The sequence below is a fragment of the Hyperolius riggenbachi genome, chromosome 4 (assembly GCF_040937935.1).
Source record: "Hyperolius riggenbachi isolate aHypRig1 chromosome 4, aHypRig1.pri, whole genome shotgun sequence".
NCBI classification, from domain to species: Eukaryota; Metazoa; Chordata; class Amphibia; order Anura; family Hyperoliidae; genus Hyperolius; species Hyperolius riggenbachi.
Window position 1 is genome coordinate 349,416,456 of NC_090649.1, and position 12,584 is coordinate 349,429,039.

At 44.6% G+C, this 12,584-nt stretch overlaps 1 protein-coding gene across 1 annotated transcript in view; it reads right to left on the reverse strand.

The window, feature by feature from the left end:
- GALNT2 (polypeptide N-acetylgalactosaminyltransferase 2) overlaps positions 1–12,584 on the reverse strand; it is a 1,163,038-nt gene that overhangs the window by 500,499 nt on the left and 649,955 nt on the right. The window contains exon 13 of the mRNA XM_068231909.1: positions 9,178–9,261. Coding sequence (XP_068088010.1) covers positions 9,178–9,261 — 84 coding nt within the window. The remainder of the gene's footprint in view (positions 1–9,177; positions 9,262–12,584) is intronic.

Consider the following 12,584-nt stretch of genomic DNA (forward strand, 5'->3'; position numbering starts at 1 on the left):
AGGTTTCTAGTTTCCCCCTGCAGTAGTGAACTTGGCACTAGCTGCTCTAACCCCGCCCCCTGCTCTGTCCTGTGCTACGTGAGCCTTGTGGAGCTGCTGGGGCTAATGGTCAGAAGGCCTCAGCAAACACATACACCATGCAGTGTTCCCTGAGTGTGGCTGCAGCATGGGGAAGAGAGGCAGGTGAGAGACTGGGCTGTTGTGAATTGCCTGGCTGCTATATCCCTGATTTCCCTCCCCACAAGATGCTCAGCAGGCTGTATTGTGTTCTGTACTGTCTTCAGTCACCTCGGCTCTGGCAGCTGCACGTTTATCTACTCTGTGACCTTTGCTGACATATCACCCTGATTTGCATCTACACAGGCAGCCCATCCAGCACCCAGCAGCATGATATCTGCCTCTGCTTAGTCACATGTAGCCCTTCATATCTGTATTCCTAAACTCTGCAGAACTCACTGGAAGAAGCTGCAGAACAGACTTCTGCCTCCTCTGTAACCCAGGCAAGGCTCATACTGTAGCTTGCCACAAGGTAGTTTGAGCACTGAGGTGTTGGGAGGATTAGAGAGTACAGCTGATATAGGGAAAGTGGGCTTCAGATGGTTAATTTTGCACACTTAAGCCCCATCTACACGATACGATTCTTTGTCCGATTCGATTACGATTCTATTCACGATTTAAATCCAACATGTCCAATCGGAATTCGATTCAATTTGATTTGCCATTGTTTTGCAATGGCAAATCAAATTGAATCAAATCGAATCCTGATCAGACATGTCGGATTTAATTGGATCGTAAATAGAATCGTAATCGAATCGCACAAATAATCATATCGTGTAGATGGTGCTTTAAGGGAACAACAAGCCAGGTAATGGGGTCAGGTAGGGCTGGGAACTGTGGAAGTCCTGTCAGTTGGTCCAAAGTTTTGTGACGAGTATTCCTGCAGACAATGAATAAAGTATTGTCACTGATGTGCACCGTATCAGGGCATGATACAGCAACAGCTTTGTTTCCTCCTTGCTGATGCCAGGTAGCCATTGCCCTGTCAAATTGTTGTGGAACAGGATGGGAATTAGGGTCTCTGTCTGTGGAGGTGGCCAGGGACCGGATAAGAGATGCCAACTTCTGCATTGTTATAGTGCAGGCTACAAACACCAATGCCGTCCAGTTCCAAAATGCTTTACATTACACCTGCATCAGGGCCATGTGAGTCAGGACATGGACTTCAGTATCCCCATCTACTCCATTATGTTCAGGCATCACAGCTCAGAGCATTAACTGATAGACTCACAAATATTACGTACGAGGAGTCCATGTCATGTCGTATTGACTTCATTTTACAAAAATGCAATGGGATGTGGGAGGAAACCGTAATGCTCGGATGAAACCCACACAGACACGAGAACATACAAGCTCCATGCAGGTAGTGCCCTGGCGGGGATTCAAACTGGGGAAGCAGTGCTGCAAGGCGAGAGTACTAACCACTACGCCACCGTGCTGCTGACATGCCAGATCCATGGGATGAGAAGGGAGGGGGGGAGAGGTTGTAACAGGATTTATACTTCTTAAGCCCCCTTTAGTCTGTTAGCTCCCTCAGTGTTTTTACTTTACCCTCCATTCTGCCATTATCAGCCCAGTAGTAGTAGACTAATGCGCACGCACAGCACTGGCCACACGCCTCCTCAATCGTGCTTCATTGCAAGGAACGACGTTCTGTGTCTGTGCAGTTAAAGCAAAACTGAAAAAAAAGTTTGACTTGTATGGTGCTTCTGCAATCCCCTTGTAGCCTTCCTGTCCAATGCCGGTCCTCCTTGATCCTCCTTTCTCCCACCCCAAGCTACTTTCAGCTCGGTCGACTTGGCAACTGCTCCTGCATGCCCCGGGCCACACGCATCTTTCTCTGCAATAGCGCAGGCCACTTTTGCAGGCAGGAAAGAAACGGGTGGCTTGCCATCGATTTACAAGTCCACAGTACCAAAAGTAGCTAGCGGCGGGAGAACGGAGGAATGTGGAGGACCAACGCGGGACAGGAAGGCTGCAAGGGGCTGGCAGAAGCAACAGGTAAGTATAACACTTTTTTTAATTACAGTTCCGATTTAAGGCTTTTGGCTGCGCAGGCGCAGAATACTCTTGACTGGGAGCACGATTGAGGAGACTCTGGGGCAACGCATGCGCAATAGTCCCGACTGAGCTGAGTTGTGGACTTTACTAGAGCTGACAGCGACAGAACAGAATGGACCAGATGGACCAGATGGACACTGAGGAGTTGATGGACCACAGGGACAAGAATAAGCCCCAGGTAAGTATAACTCTTCTTCTCCCCCTGATGACAGCCTGGCTGTGGAATTAAGGACCACTAGACACCAGGGAACTGTATAGGGGAAAGAGGGGACAATTAGACACCAGTGAACTGTATAGAGGCAGAAGGACCACTAGATTATAGGGAACTGTATAGGGGAGGGTGCACAAGATGCCAGGAAACTTTTATAGGGCAAGGAGGAGGTCCACTAGACACTAGGAAACTGTATAGGAAAGGAAGGTCCACTAGACTTCAGGGAACTGTATGGGGAAGTTGGGCCACTAGAATTCAGGGAACTGCATAAGGGAGGGTGGACCCCTAGACTCCAGGGAATTGTACAAGGGAGATAAGGGTCCACTTGATGCAAGGGAAATGTATATTGGAGGGAGGAGGTCCACTAGACTCTTCAGGATTGCTGCATTTCTTACTACTTGGAGACAATTGACATTAATTGTCATTGCTCACAATCAAATGATTACAACCATATCTTGACTAGTGTGCTATATTTGTATGATGCATTTATATCTTCTGCAGCACTTTACAGAGTACAAAGTCATGTCACTGACTGTCCTCAAAGGAACTCACTCTAATCCTACCATAGTCATAGTCTAATGTCCTACCATATTATTATAATATATTTATATAGCACTGGCATCTTCTGCAGCACTGTACAGAGTGCACACTCATGTCACTGACTGTCCTCAGAGGAGCTCACAATCTAATTCTAGCATAGTCATAGTGTAATGGCCTACCATATTATTATAATGTATTTATATAGCACATACATCTTCTGCAGCACTTTACAGAGTACATAGTCATGTAACTTACTGTCCTCAGAGGAGCTCAGTCTAATCCCTACCATAGTCATAGTCTAATGTCCTACCATATTATTATGTATTTATACAACACTGATATCTCCTGCAGCACATTACAGAGTACATAGTCATGTCACTGTCCTCAGAGGAGCTCACACTCTAATCCTACCATAGTCATAGTCTAATGTCCTACCATATTATTATTATGCATTTATATATCACTCAAATCTTCTGCAGCACTTTACAGAGTACATAGTCATGTCACTGACTGTCCTCAGAGGAGCTCACAATGTAATCGATTTCATATGTATGGTAACTAGGACATTACTTTATATTAATATTACTTTATATAAATACTATGCAAAGATTTTCTGGGCAGCGGTTTCTCAATTACAATGCTGCTATGTACATTTGGCCCTGTCAATGATACCTCACGGCCACGCCCACCTTCTGGTACATGGGCACACCCCTTTTTCAACGCAATCATGGGATGTGTGGGCCCCAGGTTGAAAATTCTCTGGTGGGCCCCCAGGGTCCCAGTCCGACCCTGCGTATAAGACACACTTTTTCTCCCCAAAAAATGGGGAGAAAAAGTCCCTGCGTCTTTAAAGAGAAACTCCGACCAAGAATTGAACTTTATCCCAATCAGGAGCTGATATCCACTTTTACATGAAAAATATAATGATTTTCACAAACAGACCATCAGGGGGCGCTGTATGACTGAATTTGTGCTGAAACCCCTCCCACAAGAGGCTCTGGTACCGTACGGTACTCTGGGCAAACTGCCACAATGTAACAATGACACACACAGGAAATGGCTGTTTATAGCTGTCTGTTAAAGCCAGAACAGCTACATAATCTGCCCACAGTAACAATGTCACCATGTAATACATGTCAGAATGTGAATCTGGGAGAGGAAAGATTTTACAATGAGCAAACACTGACTAAATCATTTATACATAATTATTGTAAAAATTAAGCACCTTTTTATATTAAATTATTTTCACTGGAGTTCCTCTTTAAATGGCAAAGGCAGGGAATCCCCAACTTATAAATGCCCACCGATACAAACTGTGACCTGCCACCAAGTCGTGAATTCCCTGCCTGTGTCTCTGCTTCCCCTGCGTGCCTCTATGAACCCCTCTAATCTGCTGGCCCCCGTGAGTGCAGCATCTCCTCCTGTGCACCCCCATGTGCCTCTGCTGGGGAAGCCGGGTGTCTGCAGTCCTCACGGCGGCATGTATCAGATAAGCCACTGCCGCTACAGACAAGGAGGGGGGGCCTGGGCATTAAAAAGAGGATAGCGGAGGCATTGTGGGGGGAGCGGAGGCACGCGGGGGTGACACAGGAGGAGACGCTGCACTCACAGGGGGCCATCAGATTAGAGGGGGTCATAGCAGCGGCATGCGGGGGAGCAGAGGCACATGGAGGGGGTGGGGACAGAAGGACACATGAGGTTAGATGGGGCACACATGAGGGAGGCATGGCACACAGAAGAACACATGGAACACACAGAAGGACACATGGGGGAGACATGAGGCACACAGGATACATGGGTAGACATGGGGACACAGTAGGACACTATTTGGGGGATACCATGTACACGACGCTCCCGGAATATGGACGCACCAGGTTTAGTATATATTTTTCCCCTCTGGTTTTTGCCCTCTAAACCTAGGTGCGTCTTATATTCCAGAGCAGCTTATATGGCAGAAAATCTGGTAAATAAATTAAGAAAATGCAAATATATTACTTCACTTCACTATACAGCTACACTACACAAAGGTATCTGTGGTAATATAAAATAGACTGTTACTTAGCTGCAGGCAGAACAAAATAATACTGACCGCTGGGACACTACACTAGTACTATACTATATATGGGTAATAAGACTACAGTACTAATTAATATATATGTACTGTGTGTATTGTGTGTGTGTGTGTGTGTGTGTGTGTATACAGTGGTGTGAAATACTATTTTCCCCCTTCCTGATTTCTTATTCTTTTGCATGTTTGTCACACTTAAATGTTTCTGCTCATCAAAAACCGTTAACTATTAGTCAAAGATAACATAATTGAACACAAAATGCAGTTTTAAAAGATGGTTTTTATTATTTGGTGAGAAAAAAAAATCCAAATCTACATGGCCCTGTGTGAAAAAGTGATTGCCCCCCCTTGTTAAAAAATAACTTTACTGTGGTTTAGCACACCTGAGTTCAATTTCTGTAGTCACCCCCAGGCCTGATTACTGCCACACCTGTTTCTATCAAGACATCACTTAAATAGGAGCTATCTGACACAGAGAAGTAGACCAAAAGCACCTCAAAAGCTGGACATCATGCCAAGATCCAAAGAAATTCAGGAACAAATGAGAACAAAAGTACTGTAATTGAGATCTATCAGTCTGGTAAAGGTCATAAAGCAATTTCTAAATATTTGGGACTCCAGCGAACCACAATGAGAGCCATTATCCACAAATGGCAAAAACATGGAACAGTGATGAACCTTCCTAGGAGTGGCCGGCCGACCAAAATTACCCTAAGAGCGTAGAGAAAACTCATCTGAGAGGCCACAAAAGACCCCAGGACAACATCTAAAGAACTGCAGGCCTCACTTGCCTCAATTAAGGTCAGTGTTCACGACGCCACCATAAGAAAGAGACTGGGCAAAATCGGCCTGCATGGCAGATATCCAAGGCGCAAACCACTTTTAAGCAAAAAGAACATTAAGGCTTGTCTCAATTTTGCTAAAAAAACATCTCAAGGATTGCCAAGACTTTTGGGAAAATACCTTGTGGACCGACGAGACAAAAGTTGAACTTTTTGGAAGGTGTGTGTCCCGTTACATCTGGCGTAGAAGTAACACAGCATGTCAGCAAAAGAACATCATACCAACAGTAAAATATGGTGGTGGTAGTGTGATGGTCTGGGGTTGTTTTGCTGCTTCAGGACCTGGAAGGCTTGCTGTGATAGATGGAACCATGAATTCTACTGTCTACCAAAAAATCCTGAAGGAGAATGTCTGGCCATCTGTTCGTCAACTCAAGCTGAAGCGATCTTGGGTGCTGCAGCAGGACAATGACCCAAAACACACCAGCAAATCCACCTCTGAATGGCTGAAGAAAAACAAAATGAAGACTTTGGAGTGGCCTAGTCAAAGTCCTGACCTGAATCCTATTGAGATGTTGTGGCATGACCTTAAAAAGGCGGTTCATGCTAGAAAACCCTCAAATAAAGCTGAATTACAACAATTCTGCAAACATGAGTGGGCCAAAATTCCTCCAGAGTGCTGTAAAAGACTTGTTGCAAGTTATCGCAAACGCTTGATTGCAGTTATTGCTGCTAAGGGTGGCCCAACCAGTTATTAGGTTCAGAGGGCAATTTCTTTTTCACACAGGGCCATGTAGGTTTTGAGTTTTTTTCCTGACTAAATAATAAAAACCATCATTTAAAACTGCATTTTGTGTTCAATTATATTATCTTTGACTAATAGTTAACGTTTTTTGATAAGTAGAAACATTTAAGTGTGACAAACATGCAAAATAATAAGAAATCAGGAAGGGGGCAAATAGTTTTTCACACCACTGTATAGTGTGTACTGTGTGCGCGTGTGTATAGTGTGTACTGTGTGCGCGTGTGTATAGTGTGTGTGTGTGTGTGTGTGTGTGTGTGTGTGTGTGTGTGTGTGTGTGAGAGTGTGTGTGTGAGAGTGTGTGTGTGAGAGTGTGTGTGTGAGAGTGTGTGTGTGAGAGTGTGTGTGTGAGAGTGTGTGTGTGAGAGTGTGTGTGTGAGAGTGTGTGTGTGAGAGTGTGTGTGTGAGAGAGTGTGTGTGTGTGTGTGTGTGTGTATATAGTGTGTGTATAGTGTGTGTGTGTGTGTGTGTGTGTGTGTGTGTGTGTGTGTGTGTGTGTGTGTGTGTGTGTGTGTGTGTGCAGTGTGTATTTGTGTGCGGTGTGCGTGTGTGTGTGTGTGTGTGTGTGTGTGTATAGTGTGGTGTGTGTGTATAGTGTGGTGTGTGTGTGGTGTGTGTGAGTGCATGCCGCAATAAGTGTATTTTCTGGTGAAACGCTGTGTCGCATTACAACTATGTTTTGGTGAACCCATGCCGCAATAAGTGTATTATCTGATTTTCTGGTGAAATGCTGCTGCATTACGATTATTTTCGGGGGGGCTTGGGGTGGGGTTCACCACGAGGGTGGGGGGTATGGGGCTGGGGGCAACCACAGAGGGAGGGGGCGCCACAGGATTTCTCGCCTGGAGTGACAAAATGGCTAGAGGCGCCCCTGGTTGTGCTTATGCTTTTAACCTTGGAAGAAGCAAATTTGAGACTTGCGAAACAGCTGTCAGGCATACCTTTTCCCCCACTGTGTAACCCGGCCACAATAAAGAACTTTTATGCAGCGGTGCCCGTCTCTTCTCTCCTCTTTCCAGATAGTTGATGCTGCTGGAGCACGCTGCAGGTAAGACCAGTGGAGGCGGTTCCGTCCCTGCCGCATACTGGTGCCAGTTTATTCTGTTTTCTACACATTGATAAAATTATGGGGTACTGCTTTTTATATTCATTCCTCTAGTTAGAGGTAATATCGTTTTTAGCGACAAGATGGCAGTAATATTGCTGAGGTGCTAATTATAGCATATATTTTTAAGCCACAAGATGGCAGTGAGTAGAACCCGACTATATAGCGTTAGCAGGGATCACGTGGTCACCTGATGAAAGGGAAGGGTCCCCGAAACGCATAGTGATGTCATCCCAACGTAACGGTGGACGTAGCGTCCTGATAAGGGGTGCGTGCTGATTAACAGGAGCTCCAGATAAGGAAAGCCGCTGGCTATGGCTTGCTATCTGAACATGCTTTGAGCTTGGCATGCACTGCACCATACCTTAAGAGAGGTTAAGTAGAATTTTATTAGTACAGAGAATTTTAAATAAACGTAATGATGCTACACAGACGCGTTATCTCTGTTTGTTTTTATAAACACAATAAAAGCCATGGTATTAAATCCAAGTGTAGTCCCAGATCTTTTCTACACATGTGGACCCCACTCTAGCTATGAGTAATAATCGAGAAGTCTGAAATGCGTAAGCAGTTTTAGGGTGACTGACTGTTTCCCTCTATATGCTTTTCTTGCTGTCAATAAAGGATTCTGGGAGATCCCAAAAGTACTGGCCATTCTTTACATATGTGGGGGAGACTGGTTATCTAAATGCAATGTGGTACCAGATTGCATTTCTCTGCTTAAGATAGATTGATTGTGGGTTTGAGTGGCTTACTGAACTAATTGAGCCAATAGAAATTCATGGTAGATTCAATTAACCAAACATTTCCAGCAACAAATATTTTTTGTATAAAAAAAATTATTATTTAACTTGTACAGCACCAAATAATATATTCATAAATCAATAATAATAATAACTACCTCATGAGATTAATCATGCACAATCTTGTATACATGTAATTGTATGTATGCAGCGTTCACACTTCAGATATTGTATGTGAATTATGAATGGCCACACATGCAATGAAAGTCAATAGAGATTTGCAAGTTTTAGTATGTGTAAAAAAATGTATATCTTGCTGCATAAATTTGCACACCACATGCAAAGTCTCATTGATTTTCATTAACTACTCAAAGAATGCATACAAAAAACACAAATGAACACGCATAGTGTCTGAAAAGATCACAAGACAGAGAATGTCAGTTTTTCACATGGACAAGGGTTTGGGGTTTCAATTGCAAATATTAAATTACTGCGCCTGCGCAGTCCGCTCCGGCCCACGTGGCGGTGATTGACAGCGCCGCTCGCGCAGGCGCAGTACAGAGCGACCTGGAGGTTGCTCTGACGTCATCGCCAGGGACCGGGTCGGAGCTCTGGCGAACGGCTGCGCGCAGAGGTGCGGCGAGGGAGGTCCTGGGAGCTTGGGGCTGGAGGAAGCCCCCGGTAAGTAGCGTTTAATTACTTTATATAGCCCGGATAACTCCTTTAAATAAGATGTGCAATCATCCTTGCAAAATGATGTCTTATGTATGTATATGTGTACTGAGTTACATAGAATTTAAAATCTTACCTCAATTCTGGGTAAACTTGTTCCAAATACCACTTGAAAGGTTTGCAACCCAGTTTCTTTTTCAACTCTATGCGACTTTGTATACTATAATAATAACAAAATGTGTTAGTAAACAGGAATGCACGTTTCAAACGCATTTTCAGGCATCTTGCAAAGAGAAATGATAAAAAGGTAAAACAAAAAAACAAAAACACCTGTCTGATTAAACTTTTGGGGCCATATGCAATTCACTTTTTCACCTGAGTTTTCTCCGAGGCGATATTTTTAAACTTGTAAATAAAATGCCTTTTAAGCCACCAGAAAGTGAAAAAAAAGATTTTATTTTTTTGTCACAAGTTAGCGGAAATTGATTTTTATTGGTTTTTTTTTTTTTTCACAGTGTCATTTTCCACTAACTTGTGACAAAAAATAAAATCTTCTATCAACTCACCATACTACTAACGGAATACATTGGGGTGTCTTCTTTCTAAAATGGGGTCACTTGTGGGGTTCCTATACTGCCCTGACATTTTAGGGGCCCTAAGCCGTGAGGAGTAGTCTAGAAACTAAATGCCTCAAAATGACCTGTGAATAGAATGTTGGGCCTCTTAGCGCACCTAGGGCTATATGCACCTTACTTTTCTCCCAGGAGATAATTTTTCATCTTCGATTTTAAATACTTTCCATCACTTTTCAAATAAAAATGTACCAAAAAGTAGGTGAAAGGGTACTATCAAAATTATTTTGAGTATTTTCTTGCTTTCTGGTGGCTTAAGAGGCATTTTATTGACAAGTTTAAAAATATCACCTAGGAGAAAACTCAGGTGAAAAAGTGAATTGCATATGGCCCCTAGTCTGCAAAAAAGTGTCACATATGGGGTATTGCCGTACTCAGGAGAAATAGTATAATGTGTTTTGGGGTGTATTTTTACAAATACCCATGCTGGGTGGGAGAAATATCTCTGTAAATGGACAATTGTGTGTAAAAAAAAATAAATTGTCATTTACAGAGATATTTCTCCCACCCAGCATCGGTATGTGTAAAAATAAACCCCAAAACACATTATACTACTTCTCCTGAGTACGGCGATACAACATGTGACACTTTTTTACAGCCTAGGTGCGCTAAAGGGCCCAACGTCCTATTCACAGGTCATTTTGAGGCATTTGGTTTCTAGACTACTCCTCACGGTTTAGGGCCGCTAAAATGCCAGGGCAGTATAGGAACCCCACAAGTGACCCCATTTTAGAAAAAAAGACACCCCAAGGTATTCCGTTAGGTGTATGACGAGTTATTATTATTATTATTATTATTTATTTATTTATAAAGCGCCAACATATTCCGTGGCGATGTACAATGTAAGAAAACAAACAAGGGATACATAATGATACAGACAATGATATACATGGAAATATGAACACTGATACAAGATACAGCACTGCTGATTACAATTTGATTTAACAGGATGACTAAAATGTATAAATTTCTAACAGTGTGCAAGCAATTGAATTAATAACATTCCATGACACAAAAGGGTGAGAGCCCTGCCCTTGCGAGCTTACAATCTGAAGATTTTTTTTTTTTTGTCAAAAGTTAGCGGAAATTGATTTTTATAGTTTTTTTCACAAAGTGTCATTTTCCACTAACTTGTGGCAAAAATAAAATCTTCTATGAACTCACCATACTACTAACGGAATACCTTGGGGTGTCTTCTTTCTAAAATGGGGTCACTTGCAGGGTTCCTATACTGCCCTGGTATTTTAGGGGGCCAAATCCATGAGGAGTAGTCTGGAAACCAAATGCCTCAAAATGCCTGTTTAGGGGTATAAGCAACTGCAAATTTTGATGACAGGTGGTCTATGAGGGGCCGAATTTTGTGGAACCGGTCATAAGCAGGGTGGCCTCTTAGATGGCAGGTTGTATTGGCACTGAAGTGCAGGAAGCGCAGGATGTTCTCAAATCGTGACCTGGACATGGCAGCAGAGAACATGGGCATGTGATGTATTGGGTGCGTAGACCAATAAGACCGCAATACATTCTTTTTGACTAGACCCATGTTAAGGAGAAGGCCCCAAAAAATATTACGTTCGGAAACTTGGAGTGGTTTCCACCGAAAAGGCTGGGCATGGTAGCTTCTTGGATTGGCGGTTGCGTATTGTGTGGCGTAGCGGTTGGTCTCAGCCACAATTAAGTCGTAGAGACCAGCAGTGATCAGAAAAAAAAAATTCTGTCACTACAATGGGGCGGGTGAGGGTTTGGTAGGGTGATCAGAAGCCCGCAGGGGGCAGATTAGGGCCTGATCTCATAGATAGGAGTGCTAGGGGGTGACAGGAGGTGATTGATGGGTGTCTCAGGAAGGAATTAGAGGGGAGAATAGATGCAATCAATGCACTGGGGAGGTGATCGGAAGGGGGTCTGAGGGAGATCTGAGGGTTTGGCCGAGTGATCAGGAGCCCAGACGGGGCAAATTAGGGCCTGAGCTGATGGGTAGGTGTGCTAGGTGGTGACAGGAGGTGATTGATGGGTGTCTCTAGGTGTGATTAGAGGGGGAATAGATGCAAGCAATGCACTGGGGAGGAGATCGGGGGGGGGGGGGGGGTGAGCGGGTAATTTGGTGCCCGCAAGGGGGCAGATGAGGGTCTGATCTGATGGGTATGATGGGTAGCAGTGACAGGGGGTGATTGATGGGTGATCAGTGGGTAATTAGAGGGGAGAACAGATGTAAATAATGCACTGGAGAGGTGTTCAGGCGGGGTCTGAGGGTGATCTGAGGGTGTGGGCGGGTGATTGGGTGCCCGCAAGGGGCAGATTAGGGTCTGATCTGATGGGTAGCAGTGACAGGTGGTGACGGGGTGATTAATGGGTGATCAGTGGGTGATTAGAGGGGAGAACAGATGTAAACAATGGACTTGGGAGGTGATCTGAGGACAGGTCTGCGGGCGATCTGAGGGTGATGGCGGGTGATCAGGTGCCCGCAAGGGGCAGTTTAGGGTCTGATCTGATGGGTGGCAGTGACAGGTGATGACAGGGGATGATTGAGGGGTGATTGACAGGTGATCAGTGGGTGATTACAGGGGAGAATAGATGTATAGAGTACACCGGGGGGGGGGGGGGCTGGGGAGGATATGAGGGTGTGGGGGGTGATCAGGAGCCCCCAGGGGGCAGTTTAGGACCTAACCTAGAAAATAGCGTTGACAGATAGTGACAGATAGTGATTGATGGGTGATTGGGTGCAAACAGGGGTCTGGGGGTTGGGCAGGGGGGTGTCTGAGAAGTGCTATGGGCGATCAGAGGGCGGGGGGCAGGATCTGTGTGTGTGGGTGCTTACCAGGGGGGCTGCCTCCTGCCCTGGTGGTCCCTCGATCACTGTGACCACCAGGGCAGGAGGCAGCCTGTATAATACACTTTGTATACATTACAAAGCGTA